The 12,445-nt window shown below is 37.3% G+C and overlaps 1 protein-coding gene across 2 annotated transcripts in view; it reads left to right on the forward strand.

Moving 5' to 3' along the window:
• The window catches only part of upf1 (UPF1 RNA helicase and ATPase), a 66,793-nt gene that overhangs the window by 6,336 nt on the left and 48,012 nt on the right, over positions 1–12,445 (forward strand). For both annotated transcript variants that reach the window (XM_005163640.6, NM_213474.1), the window contains 5 exon segments: positions 4,332–4,468; positions 5,772–5,861; positions 5,946–6,113; positions 10,108–10,288; positions 12,004–12,165. In XM_005163640.6, coding sequence (XP_005163697.1) covers positions 4,332–4,468; positions 5,772–5,861; positions 5,946–6,113; positions 10,108–10,288; positions 12,004–12,165 — 738 coding nt within the window.

The raw sequence follows: 12,445 nt of genomic DNA on the forward strand, positions 1-12,445 counted from the left end.
AACAGCGGAGCAAAAAATAAATGCATATTTTCCGTGGAGCGAGCGATTTGATGAAGTCTGCGATTTTTATTCGTAGGAAGAAAAAAACACTTGTAAAAAAACAGCCTATGCCGGTTATTAAAAAGAATCAGTAAGTGTTTTAGTTTTGTAATATAAATGAAATATTTAAGTGGAAAATAATTTAGGGCAGGCCTATTTAATTAATTCTTTTTATTTAGTTTATTCTGTTCTTCTGTGGTATTGAAAAAACTGCAGGTGCGTGAAGATGCTCTGTTGTTATGTTCTGTTATTAATATGCTAGCATGTTAAAATAAATCAGTATTTTCGAATGCAATCTTTAATGTGTCAGACACAAAATAGACACGTCAATTTGTTTAAAAAAAAACCTAATAGAAATCTGACCAGTTAACCGCTAATAACCGATTAACTAGCGGCGGTTGTCGGTTAGCAAAATTAACCGAAATTAGCATCCCTAGCTCTAACGCTCTGGCGCTGTTCACAGGTGAGTGACGCTGATAAATGGCAGCTGCGATCACAGCTATCATGATAGACTAGGACTGGATGAGTTACAAATGACTTATTAAATAAAAGTTAATAGTTTGTTAATTATTTATAACTGTGCCTTATAGATAGCCAATAGATAATTTACAAGCTGTTAGTAAACAAGTTACAAATGGTTTGTTAACTGTATTTTAATTATTTATAACTAATACATTATTAATAGATCATGAACAAGCTGTTGGTAAATTACTTACTAAAGACTTGTTAAGTATCAGTTAATAGTTTACATACGTTATTGGGACGTTATTCTAAAGTTGCAAGTATTTTTCATTTATTAACTCTTAGTAAATGAGGAATAGTTGCAACTTTAGAATAACTTTCCAATAAAACACATAAGCTAATAGCTAACACTTAACTAGTATATTAACTCACACTTTACAGATCAGTTGTTCATCGTTTGTTAACCATCTAATAATACCAGTGAAACTTTTCTAATTAAATAATTTTGTATTTATTTTGTTTTCATGTTTAGCACAAAAAGTGCCAAAACCTCATGGGTTTGTATTCTGTTGTATACTGCTGTTCTGCCATGTAATGGCTATGTGTGTTTCTATACATTAAACACAACGTTCAACATTTCATCAGTGGAGTTTCTTTGGTAAAATACAGCACACAGAAAAGCCTATGAGTGAAACAAGGTTAAGGTACAAATATTCTATATTTTCAAATTTAAAATCAAATCTCTTAAGCTTGAACTTGTTCCATTTATTTGCTGTTTTACAAAGTTTCACTGGTATTAGTAGATGGTAAACAAACTATGAACAACTGATCTGTAAAGTGTGAGTTAATATACTAGTTAAGTGTTATTTATTAGCTTATGTATGTTATTGGGACGTTATTCTAAAGTTGCAATTATTTCTCATATACTAAGAGTTAATAAATGATAAATAGTTGCAACTTTAGAATAACATCCCAATAACATATATAAACTGATACTTAACTGATTAACTGATACTTAACAAGTCTTTAGTAAGTAATTTACCAACAGCTTGTCCGTGATCTATTACTAATTTATTAGTTATAGTTATAAATCATCAAAATACAATTAACAAGTCATTTATAACTTGTTTACTAACAGCTTGTAAATTATCTGTTGGCTATCTATAAGGCACAGTTATAAATAATTAACAAACTATTAACTTCTATTTAACAAGTCATTTGTAACTCATTAAATAACAGTTTATTAATGATCTATTAACTAGTTATAACAGATAGTTATTCTAAAGTGTTACCGAATGGGGAAATACATTAGTAAATAGTAAAAAAGTATTTATTTATTACTAAGCTCAGCTGCTTGTTTTTAAGCATGCAGGTGTTTTCAATTTCACTTATTATTTTTATTTAACTATTATTTTGCTTTAATAATAATTATAATGTGCATTATGTCAGCTTTTTGTGCAATAACAAATGCTTTTGTGTCTGTCATATGCATAAAAAGAAATATTTCATATTCTGCAGATTTAAAAAAATAATAATTTTATTAGAAATGAGGTGAGGGTCTGCTAGGTTGTCAATAGAAATATTTGATTAAAAAAACATGTACAATAATTCATAGATATTTGAATAAAAATGCTTTAAAATAGACAATTAAAATGCATTGGTAAACAAAACAAATTTGTTATATTTATTTATTTCTAAGGCGACTTGTTTTTTTTTAACTCTCCTGTGTTTATAAGGGAAATTATTTAACAATGTTGTTATGTTTGCTTTAATAATTAGCTGTGCTGTATCAGGTTTTTGCACATTAAATTTAGTTTCCAAGTATATATTTTCAGAGAGCATTTGTTATATGCTGGTAGGTGCTGCGTGATGCTGAGTAAGTCGTGTTGCTTTAGTGAATGCGGTGTTTATTTATACTTGATTGAGCTGCAGTGCTGGTGTAAGTTGCAGATGTGTGTGTTTTCAGTTTGAAATGTGCACTGGATTGAATCTCCTGTTTTCACGGTTGTGCTAATTTAGCTTTCGTTTTTTTTTTCTTAATTAAATCAAAACAAAAACACTTTCAAATGGCAACATAAAGACAAAACAACATACAATATAAGTACCAAGGTCACCAGATACGATCTTATTTACATTCATAAGAATTTGTTTGATCAGTTAACTATTACATATAAAAGATTGATAGCTTTCTGTTTTGTACAAATCTTGGTGTTAAGTGTAAATGAGCAATTCCATGCAAATGTCCACCTTTCCATGAAAATAATAGTTTTAATAAAATAGTGAAGCCTTTTCTAGGTTGTTTGTGTAGGCTTGTATGTGACGGTACTGTAAATACTCAAAAATGTCTCTGTCAATGCTTTCAAACAATTATATTTGATTTACCAAAATCACACAAGTGCCAATTTCACATCTGTCACATCCATAACGGAGAAATGTCACATCCATAATGAAGCTTTTTCCCTCAAATGCAAGGGTAAAATAAAATAAATTCTATTTGTTCAATGGTGAGTCAAATCTTATCCTCTTGATGAGCATCGTTTCTTTTGGGTTGTGCAGTTATACATTCATTCATTCATAGGCTTAGTCTCTTTATTAATCCGGGGTCGCCACAGTGGAATGAACCGCCAACTTATCCAGCACATTTTTACGCAGCCGCAACCCATCTCTGGGAAACATCCACACACACATTCACCCACACATTCATACACTACGGACAATTAAGCCTACCCAATTCACCTGTACCGCATGTCTTTGGACTGTTGGGAAAACTGGAGCACCCGGAGGAAACCCACGCAAATGCGGGGAGAACATGCAAACTCCACACAGAAACGCCAACTGAGCCAAGGATCGACCCAGCGACCTTCTTGCTGTGAGGCGACAGCACTACCTACTGCGCCACTGCCTCGCCTGTTGTGCAGTTAAATTCACAGAATTGTGTATGGGGATGCAACAATTATAAATTTTGGTTGTATGATTATAGTCTAAGAAATAATCACAGTTATCACGATTATTTGCATTAATTGATTTCAAAACCCCACTAGTTTAAAATTAAAATTATTTTAAATTTGGTTTTGTTATTTGTTCACATTTTAAAAGTTCATTTGATCGACTAAATAAAAATCATTGGACATTATTGACACATTTATTTTGTGAAATTGCTACTTTTTACTGTCATTCACTGTGTTTTTGGTCATATCAATGCATTGTTAATTGAGTGTGTGCAGCGCAGCAAAAATAGACCCAGCGCCGAAACTATCACCTGTGTACTTTCCATTGCTTCTTCCTCAAACTTCAGCCGTATGCAGTTCCCGCGGTCACAAAAGCCCACTGAAAAGCATGAATGCGTTGTGCGCTTCCCTCCGTTAAAAATAATGATCTTGAACGAGCTTGCCTTAATTAATAACCTCAGTCATAGTTAGTCCAGTGTGCACGGTTATTAATCTTGGTGTACAAACTAGTGCACAGTTGGCATAACTTTTAGTTGCTGCAGTTTTGTTCTATGCAAGAACACAGTGTTGAGAAGCCTTTATGATTTATTAACCATGATGAATTAAATCGTAGTTAATAGTGAAACCGGTTAATCGTTGCATCCCTAGTTGTGTACTTTTGGTCAAATCTATAACACAGGTTAATTTTCCTCATTTAAAATATAATAAATGTTTACAGATTGATATTTTTCTGATCTCTTTACTCTGTTGTTGGTTGTTTTGGAAGATATGAGCAGATGTTTCAATATAATGTTAACATATACTTTCTCTTTGAGTGTATGTTTTCAGTTTTTACTGCAAAGGGTGCATCTATAATGCTGAAATTGCTCATCTTGTTTTCAGGTGAACGGGCCTGATGGAGTTCTGCCCAATGGAGAAGATGCAGTGGGGAAAACCAGCCAACTTCTGGCCGAGCTGAACTTTGAGGAGGACGAGGAAGACACTTACTACACTAAAGACCTGCCGGTGCACGCCTGCAGGTACTGATGACGCACATGCCCTCATCACACGTGCTGTAATTATAAGTGAGATATAGAGTAATACACGTTTCTCTGGAATACTTGCCTCTGATTGGTTACCCACAGCATTGTTTGTATAGTGACAAAAAATTCATCCATTCATTTTACTCTGGCTTAGTCCCTTATTTATCAGGGGCCCCACAGCGAAATAAACCACCACAGAAAACAATATAACACGGATATAAAAATTGGTAACAAAAAATTACAAACAATGCAATTTGGAAACATTGCAAATGATGAAAGAAGAATTCAACAGGTCTGAAACAAGAAAAAGATTCTATGCAAGACTAAAAAGGGCATGTGCTCTGCACAGGTTGAGCCCTATGTGTGCACGTGCCTGCCCTGCATCTTATATATATATTGATATTATAGGTAGATACAGACTGGTACAGACTGATGTGACTGGAGTGGGGTGGGGGTGTTTTATTTATACATATATACGCCTTTTTTTTAGGTGAGGGAATGGAAGTTTTGAGTGAGTTCCCCCACTTTTTTCCCTAGGACTTCAATAAGTCAAAGTACAGGTCTAGATTTAATGATGATCATCTTCAAGCCATACTGAGGGTCTCAACTGCTTCCGCTCTAAAGCCAAATGTGGTTCAGATTTGTGAGAAGAAGCGCTGTCAAGTCTCTGGCAGCAAGAAGTAGGCAAAAGATGCCATGTTCAGAAGAACTGTTCATAATCTTCACTCAATGTTTTATTAATGTTCAGGACACTTCATGTTCAGAAGAAATAATTAAAACTGTTAATAATGACATTTGAGGACTTTTTTTTGTGAAATCCCTTATGCGGCCCAGCCTCACCCAGACTTTGCCTCCTGCGGCCCCCAGGTAAATTGAGTTTGAGACCCCTGGTTTAATGCAATAAAAATGTTACAAGAAATTATATTACAAAATATTCATTCAAGGACAGGGCTTAGCGAAGAGTCCATTGTACAATAAAGCAGCACAAGATATTCTAAAGAATGCTGGAAAAACTTTACATAACTTTACAAAACTTTACAAAAAATAAATATACTAGGAGTTTATAATATACTGCTAAAAAAAAACATAATATGTAACTCAATAGTGGCATTTCCTCAGCATTCTTCAGTATATCTTGTGTTGTGTTTAACAAGAAGAAATTCATAAAACTTCAGAACAACTTGTTCAATGTTCAAATTTTTAGTAAATATTGAGGAAACTATCCCATTAAGTGTGTTCTCAATCAGAGTGTATGCTAATATGCTTCAGTGTTCATTGTGTGATTTATATTTGTCTGCAGCTACTGTGGAATCCATGATCCCGCATGTGTGGTTTACTGCAACACCAGCAAGAAGTGGTTTTGCAACGGCCGCGGCAACACCTCTGGCAGGTGAGTGCATCCGTGTAATCCAGTTTGTGTTGTTGAATTGAAACCCACGCATATTTCATGACTTTTAAACATTTGTTATTTTAGTCATATTGTGAACCACCTGGTGAGGGCCAAATGTAAGGAGGTGACGCTGCATAAGGACGGGCCGCTGGGAGAGACTGTTCTGGAGTGCTACAACTGTGGCTGCCGTAACGTCTTCCTGCTCGGCTTCATCCCTGCGAAAGCAGACTCTGTGGTGGTGCTTCTGTGCAGGTAAAAATAATACACCGCTCATTCAAAAACCGAATCGTTCTGGTTCACAAATTGGTATTTCCGTGGATTCACAGATTGATATTTTTCTGATCCCATAAATCTGTGGTTAGTTGTTTTGGAAACTATGCACAGATTTTTCAATTTAATGTTAACATATACTTTCTCTGTGAATTTATATTTAAGTTCCATATCCATAATGCTTTTTAGGTATCAGTAAAGAGAGATTTAGTGTTTGTGTTTAGTAACAACAATTAAAAATGCTCTTTTTAGTAGGCTTGGACTGTAATATGGTATACCGCGGGATCTAAAAATAGCAACGGTGTCAGTTTCAATACCGTTAAACCGTCATAAAAACAATGCACTTAAATCGGAGACAAGTATTAAGTATTAAATATCCTTTATTTAATGCCTACAAATTTGTATGCGTGATTGTCATTACGGGACAGTGTGGAGGAGAGAGAGAGGGAGATGTGAGACGGCTAGTCGCGCACCAAGTGACCTGCAGTTTGGCAGCGTTTTCGGTTTCGCCAGGATGAAAAAGAAGACGTGGTAAATACGAACTAGAGGTCTGCATTCCCGCTGCTGTACCGTGGGAGCCGACCAGATTTCTTGTGGTGCGTGAATACATTTCCGAATAAAGCGGGAGCAGTCGGTAACTCTGGTGTAATTTGAAAGGGAGCAGAGTGTGTTTGTGTGTGTGTTTGTTTGTGTGTGTGAGAGATATAGAGAGAGTGTGGGTGCTATGCGTCGCTTGTGTGTGTGTGTGTGTGTGTGTGTGAGTGTGCGTGTGTGTGTGCGTGTGTGTGTGCGTGTGTGTGTGAGTGTGCGTGTGTGTGTAAGTCTGTGTGTGTAAGTCTGTGTGTGTAAGTCTGTGTGTGTAAGTCTGTGTGTGTAAGTCTGTGTGTGTAAGTCTGTGTGTGTAAGTCTGTGTGTGTAAGTCTGTGTGTCTGTGTGTGTCTGTGTGTGTGTAAGTCTTTGTGTAAGTCTGTCTGTGTGTGAGTGTGTGTCTGTGTCTGTGTGTGTAAGTCTGTGTGTGTGTCTGTGTCTGTGTGTGTGTGTGTTTGTGTGTCTGTCTGTCTGTCTGTCTGTCTGCGTGCGAATGTGAGGAGTGTCCCGCGCAGAAGAATACAAACAAGACAAACAGATGACTGCAAACCTAAGGTCGCATGTACGGCATTCGGTTTCTGAATATTTTAGGTGCAAGCCAACAGTTTGGTTACGCTGTTTGAGCCTTACGTCATATTTTTTTTTATTACGCATGTTAATTCCGGATACCGAAGTAAAATAGGGAGGAGGTTTGATGGTATCATAATTTGGATACTGCCCAAGCCTACTTTTTAGCTGCTCCATTTACTTTTTAAAGTTTGTAATTTGCATTTATAATGTTAACGGTGAGCCTATAAACTGTCTAGCGTGTGTGTGATCAGATGATTACAGAAAGTGTGAAATGGGGAAGTCCCTTATATTTTCTGTATTTTCATTTTTACATAATGAAACTGGGCGTGAGTGTATGAAACCAGGCTTATTTCAGTTGCCACTTATTCTAGCATGATTGCTTTACATTTCTCGTGAAGATGAACGTATATGCATGAATATAGTAAAACATATAAGGTAGGAATGATAACAAATATTATTTTAAATGATGTTAAAAAATCTCCTAAACTCTGCGTACAGGGTGCTGGGTCTGTGACGTCATTTACTTCCGCATTCTTTAAATTTTAAAGCTCCGTACTGGCCCTATAGCCCCATAAGTGGTTCCGTTTTCTCATCAGTTGGAATAGAATAACTTTTGCATAGATTATGATAGAGACGTTTTTATTTTTTCCTATAATTACTGACATGTGCAGGAACCAACAAAATTAATTACAGCAACCTAAACCACACAAACCTTAAACGGTACACTTTCAAATGTGAGTTTACAAAAAAAGCACCCCTTTTTTGGAGGTGTTTATTATAACACACACAACATAAACACATATACAGTTGTTTTACTCACTTTCAACAGTGTTTTATGAAAATTCAAAGGGTTTTCTTTAAAATGATTCCAAACTTTTGCATTTACACGTTTACATGTGGATTTGGGTAAGCAAAATCCAGTCAGACACTAGCAGTTAACTTTAAGAAAACATGTTTCTATAATTTATTTATAAAACTGTATAATAACTGTTATGTAATTTCCATTCTTTGCTTGGGAATATATTATTGCTGAAATGCTAGATTGCTCTCAAATAATTTAAATTAGATTGACAGGCTTAAATTAAACCTAAATGCTCTATTGTAATATTTTCTAGTATATTTTATACATTGACAGCGTATTTCCTTATTATACATTTTTTAAATTTCTATAGCTTTCGAGAATCCAAAAAGCCACATATTGATAATGTTATAATAGCCGTTTTGACATTAAAGGTGCAGTAGGTGATTGTCTTCAGAAGCATGTTTTGTTGTGTTGGTTGAAAGTCTCTTCGCAGTCCAATAGTAATGATTACAGTAAATGATCTGAATGTGTTTATATGTATTTTTATATTCTGGATAAAGCATAAAACTAAAAAATGTTCATCCAATTAAATAGAGTCAGACCGTCATCTCCCATAATTCCGATAGGCAGGTCAGATTGTCTGTCAGCATATGTAGATTCTGACTTCTGCGCACCTGTTCACGCAGATCCTCCATTAGCGCGTGCCCGTCTGCATCACAAACGCATGCGCGCGATCGAGCTGCGGGCCACTCGCTGATGCCGAGTCGGACCCAGAGGCGCCGAAGGACAGACGAGCTTGGCCCGATTACTGTAAAGCCAGGCGCGAGTATAATTCGCCCTTAAAACGGTCGCGCGGTCACGAGACAGACCGGGAGAAATCAAAAGCTGAATTGAAACTTTTAAAAACCTGAATCAGTATTGGAGTCACTTTAGCACGCTGGAGGAAGGACGACACCATGGCTGAAGTATTACTGTTACACAGGTATTGTTGTTTTAAAACTTAGTCAGGCTAAGCTTATGTTAGATTGTGTTGTGTTATGAATGACTTCTATGCACAGACGTGTTGTTCAGCCACTGAAATCTCCCGCTGAAAGATTGATGTGATTATTCTCAGTTTCATAAGGTTCTTTTACAGCATCTGTAATGTAGATTTATATTTAGTTTAACAACAAAACACCAGTAAATAGCACTATTCCGCCTAACCTGCTTTATTGAGCTGAAGTTTCTTTTATAATCACATTGGGTCATATTTGAACAATGACAGCCTTCCTATACTGTTTACCGCTACTCTGAATATTCGCTCTGAAATAGCATGCAAGTGTGGCAAAGTAATAAATGTAATTCCTGCACGGCGCTGGCACTAACTAACGTTATATGGCGATTGACATGAACTAGTGGGTTGTCTGTCTGCTGATTTCAGGGGGTGTGGCTTTGAATCACAGTCCCTCCCCGGCGTACAAAGATAATATGCTAAGCGGTTAGCATTTTGGCAGATCACCTACTGCACCTTTAAGTTATGCTTGAATTGCCTCATTACAGTTATGAAATAGTTTGATAACAAGCAGGAAATGTTCACGGGCCAATGACATCACCACATTGAAATGGTCTATAGCGCATGTGTTTGACTGTGAGGGAATCCGGAGCACCTGTAGGAAACCCACACCAACACAGGGAGAACATGCAAACTCCACACAGAAATGCCAACTGACCCAGCTGGGACTCGAACCAGCGACCTTCTGGCTTTGAGGTGAAAGTGCTAACCACTGAGCCACGATAGTGCACTTTTCCCCTGCATTCCTATATTTGACTTGGTGATACACAGCTTGCATTAGTTTTTAAATGTTTTGTGCTAATTTAACCTTACTACCTGAAGCAGATATACCACATTGATCATTTTCATTATCTGGTGCTGGTTTTGTCATAAGGCGTCAACCATTTCTTATCTTTAATGTAACGTCAGTCGGTCTCATGGTTGTCTGTGTGTGTGTGTGTGTGTGTGTGTGTGTGTGTGTTTAGGCAGCCGTGTGCCAGTCAGAGCAGTCTGAAGGACATTAACTGGGACAGCTCTCAATGGCAGCCCCTCATCCAGGACCGATGCTTTCTCTCCTGGCTGGTGAAGATCCCGTCTGAGCAGGAGCAGCTGAGGGCCCGGCAGATCACGGCGCAGCAGATTAACAAACTGGAGGAGCTCTGGAAGGTACTGCCATTTATGCCTGCTTATGCCTGGCTGTTATAAGGGGCTGTCAGGACACACCAAACAAACATCAGAGATCAAGCAGAGATTAGGGATGCACCGAATATTCGGCAACCGAAATAATTCGAATAAATTTTGCCGAGCAATGACGTTTTTAATGACGCGATCAAATAGTAACCCGCGTAGAGTGAGAGGCGCGCGCTTTATGCAGCAAACATGTCAGCAGTGTGGAAGCGCTTTAAAGTGTAAGAGAAAGAGGCAAAAACGGCCGTTTGCAGACACTGTTCTGCTGAATTGTCCAGAGGAACGTTCTCTGTCTTCTCGCCCCCTTTGAGCAGATAACAAAAGAGATAAGCTCATCTGTACGTCATACATTTACTTGCAGCACTAAAGCGTCTTTTAAACAAAGAGGCTGAAACACCACGGAGTGAAATCAGCTAAAAGTGCGCTCTTTAGAAGCTGTCAGCGCACGATTTAGTCAGGCGGACTCAGAACACCTGTACTTCATCGCGACTGTGCTTGATCCACGATATATAAGATCATTACTTGGATATGGGGAAAAAGCTGCGCACATGAGAAATGATCCAGGCCGAGGTGGACTTGGGAAAGCTGCTAGGTGTTGGAGACGGTCAGGTGATGCACAGCGCAGGAGATGAAAACAGCGCAGAGAGTAAACGGGCTCGTACTACAGATGAGCCGCGCACCGACAGCCGACAGCGAGAGACTGTTTAGTGCTGCATCTCATTTCATCGATGAGAAGAGGAACCGACTTTCATGCGAGACAGCAGAGAAGCTACTGTTTATAAAGAAGAACCTGCCACTTTTCCTGAAGAAGTAGGCTGAGTAGGCTTATGTCTTGGACAGTTATTCATTTGTTGTCATCCACATTTTTTGCACTATTCAATGCACGTTTGTTGTTGTAGACATACAGTTACATTCTTTGAGCAGTCAGTTATAGGCCTAACATAGGCTATTTAAGAAGGGGGGCTTCAAAGATGGCCAAATAAAAATATTTTTATATTTTACAAATTTATTTATTTTAAGTTATATTGTGCTTTGTTTGAAAATTATCTGCTGGAATGTTAAAAAAAATGTTCAGTGTTAAATAAATATTTTTGAAATTGTATTTTTGTGATTGATATATTTCTTTGAAAAGCAACACAAAATAGCAAAAAGCAAATTTTTACTATTTAATTATTGTAATGGTGAAAAAATTGGCAAACTAAATGGAAAAAAATGCAAATCACCGCATTCGGTATTCGGCCTTCGGCCAAGCAATTCATTATTATTCGGCTTCGGCCAAGAATTTCATTTCGGTGCATCCCTAGCAGAGATCATGAGTGTTTGATTCCTCATGTTGGCTACATCTGATCAATGTATAGACCAAATAATGCGCATGAACACACCATATGAATAACAGCTGACTGAATGGCAATGTACGTTCTGGGTCTGCGTGAAAAGAAGCATCTTTTCATACATGTAGGTCTCAGTATTCCGTATAGTCAAGATTTTTAGATGTTAGTATCAATGTGTTAGTCTTAAGGACATCTCCAAGGTGTTGTGCTCCAAAACTGGTTACTGACAAGATATTTTTATTTATTTATTTTTTTTAAATGCAAGGAAATATCTTCAATTTTTTTTTAAATATGGTTGTTGTCATGTAAATGTAACCTAAGGATCCACTGGTTGCCTGACTGTCTGTTGTGTCATGCTTCTAGGAAAACCCAACAGCGACGCTGGAAGATCTGGAGAAGCCTGGAGTAGATGAGGAGCCGCAGCACGTTCTGCTACGATATGAAGACGCCTATCAGTACCAGAACATTTTTGGTCCACTGGTTAAACTAGAGGCCGACTATGACAAGAAGCTCAAAGAGTCCCAAGTATGAAAACATTTCTGATCTTCTATTAGTGTTGTTACTGGTTGTGTTTTTTTCTGTTTATGTTGTGCTTAAAACAAAATAGCTGTTAAAGTGAGCCCCTTCTCTGACACTGCACACTTCTATAAGTACTTTTCCATACATAATAATACATTCATCATAGGTGTGGCCAATGTTAGACCAGATTTCTATGTCTCTGTGTTAACAGCGCTAACTAAATGCATAGTTTTTAGTATTATGACTTCATTGTCTGGGTATTTGTCATTTAAACACAGTTTTATAA

This window comes from Danio rerio, chromosome 2 (genome assembly GCF_049306965.1).
Source record: "Danio rerio strain Tuebingen ecotype United States chromosome 2, GRCz12tu, whole genome shotgun sequence".
In the NCBI taxonomy this organism is placed as follows: Eukaryota; Metazoa; Chordata; class Actinopteri; order Cypriniformes; family Danionidae; genus Danio; species Danio rerio.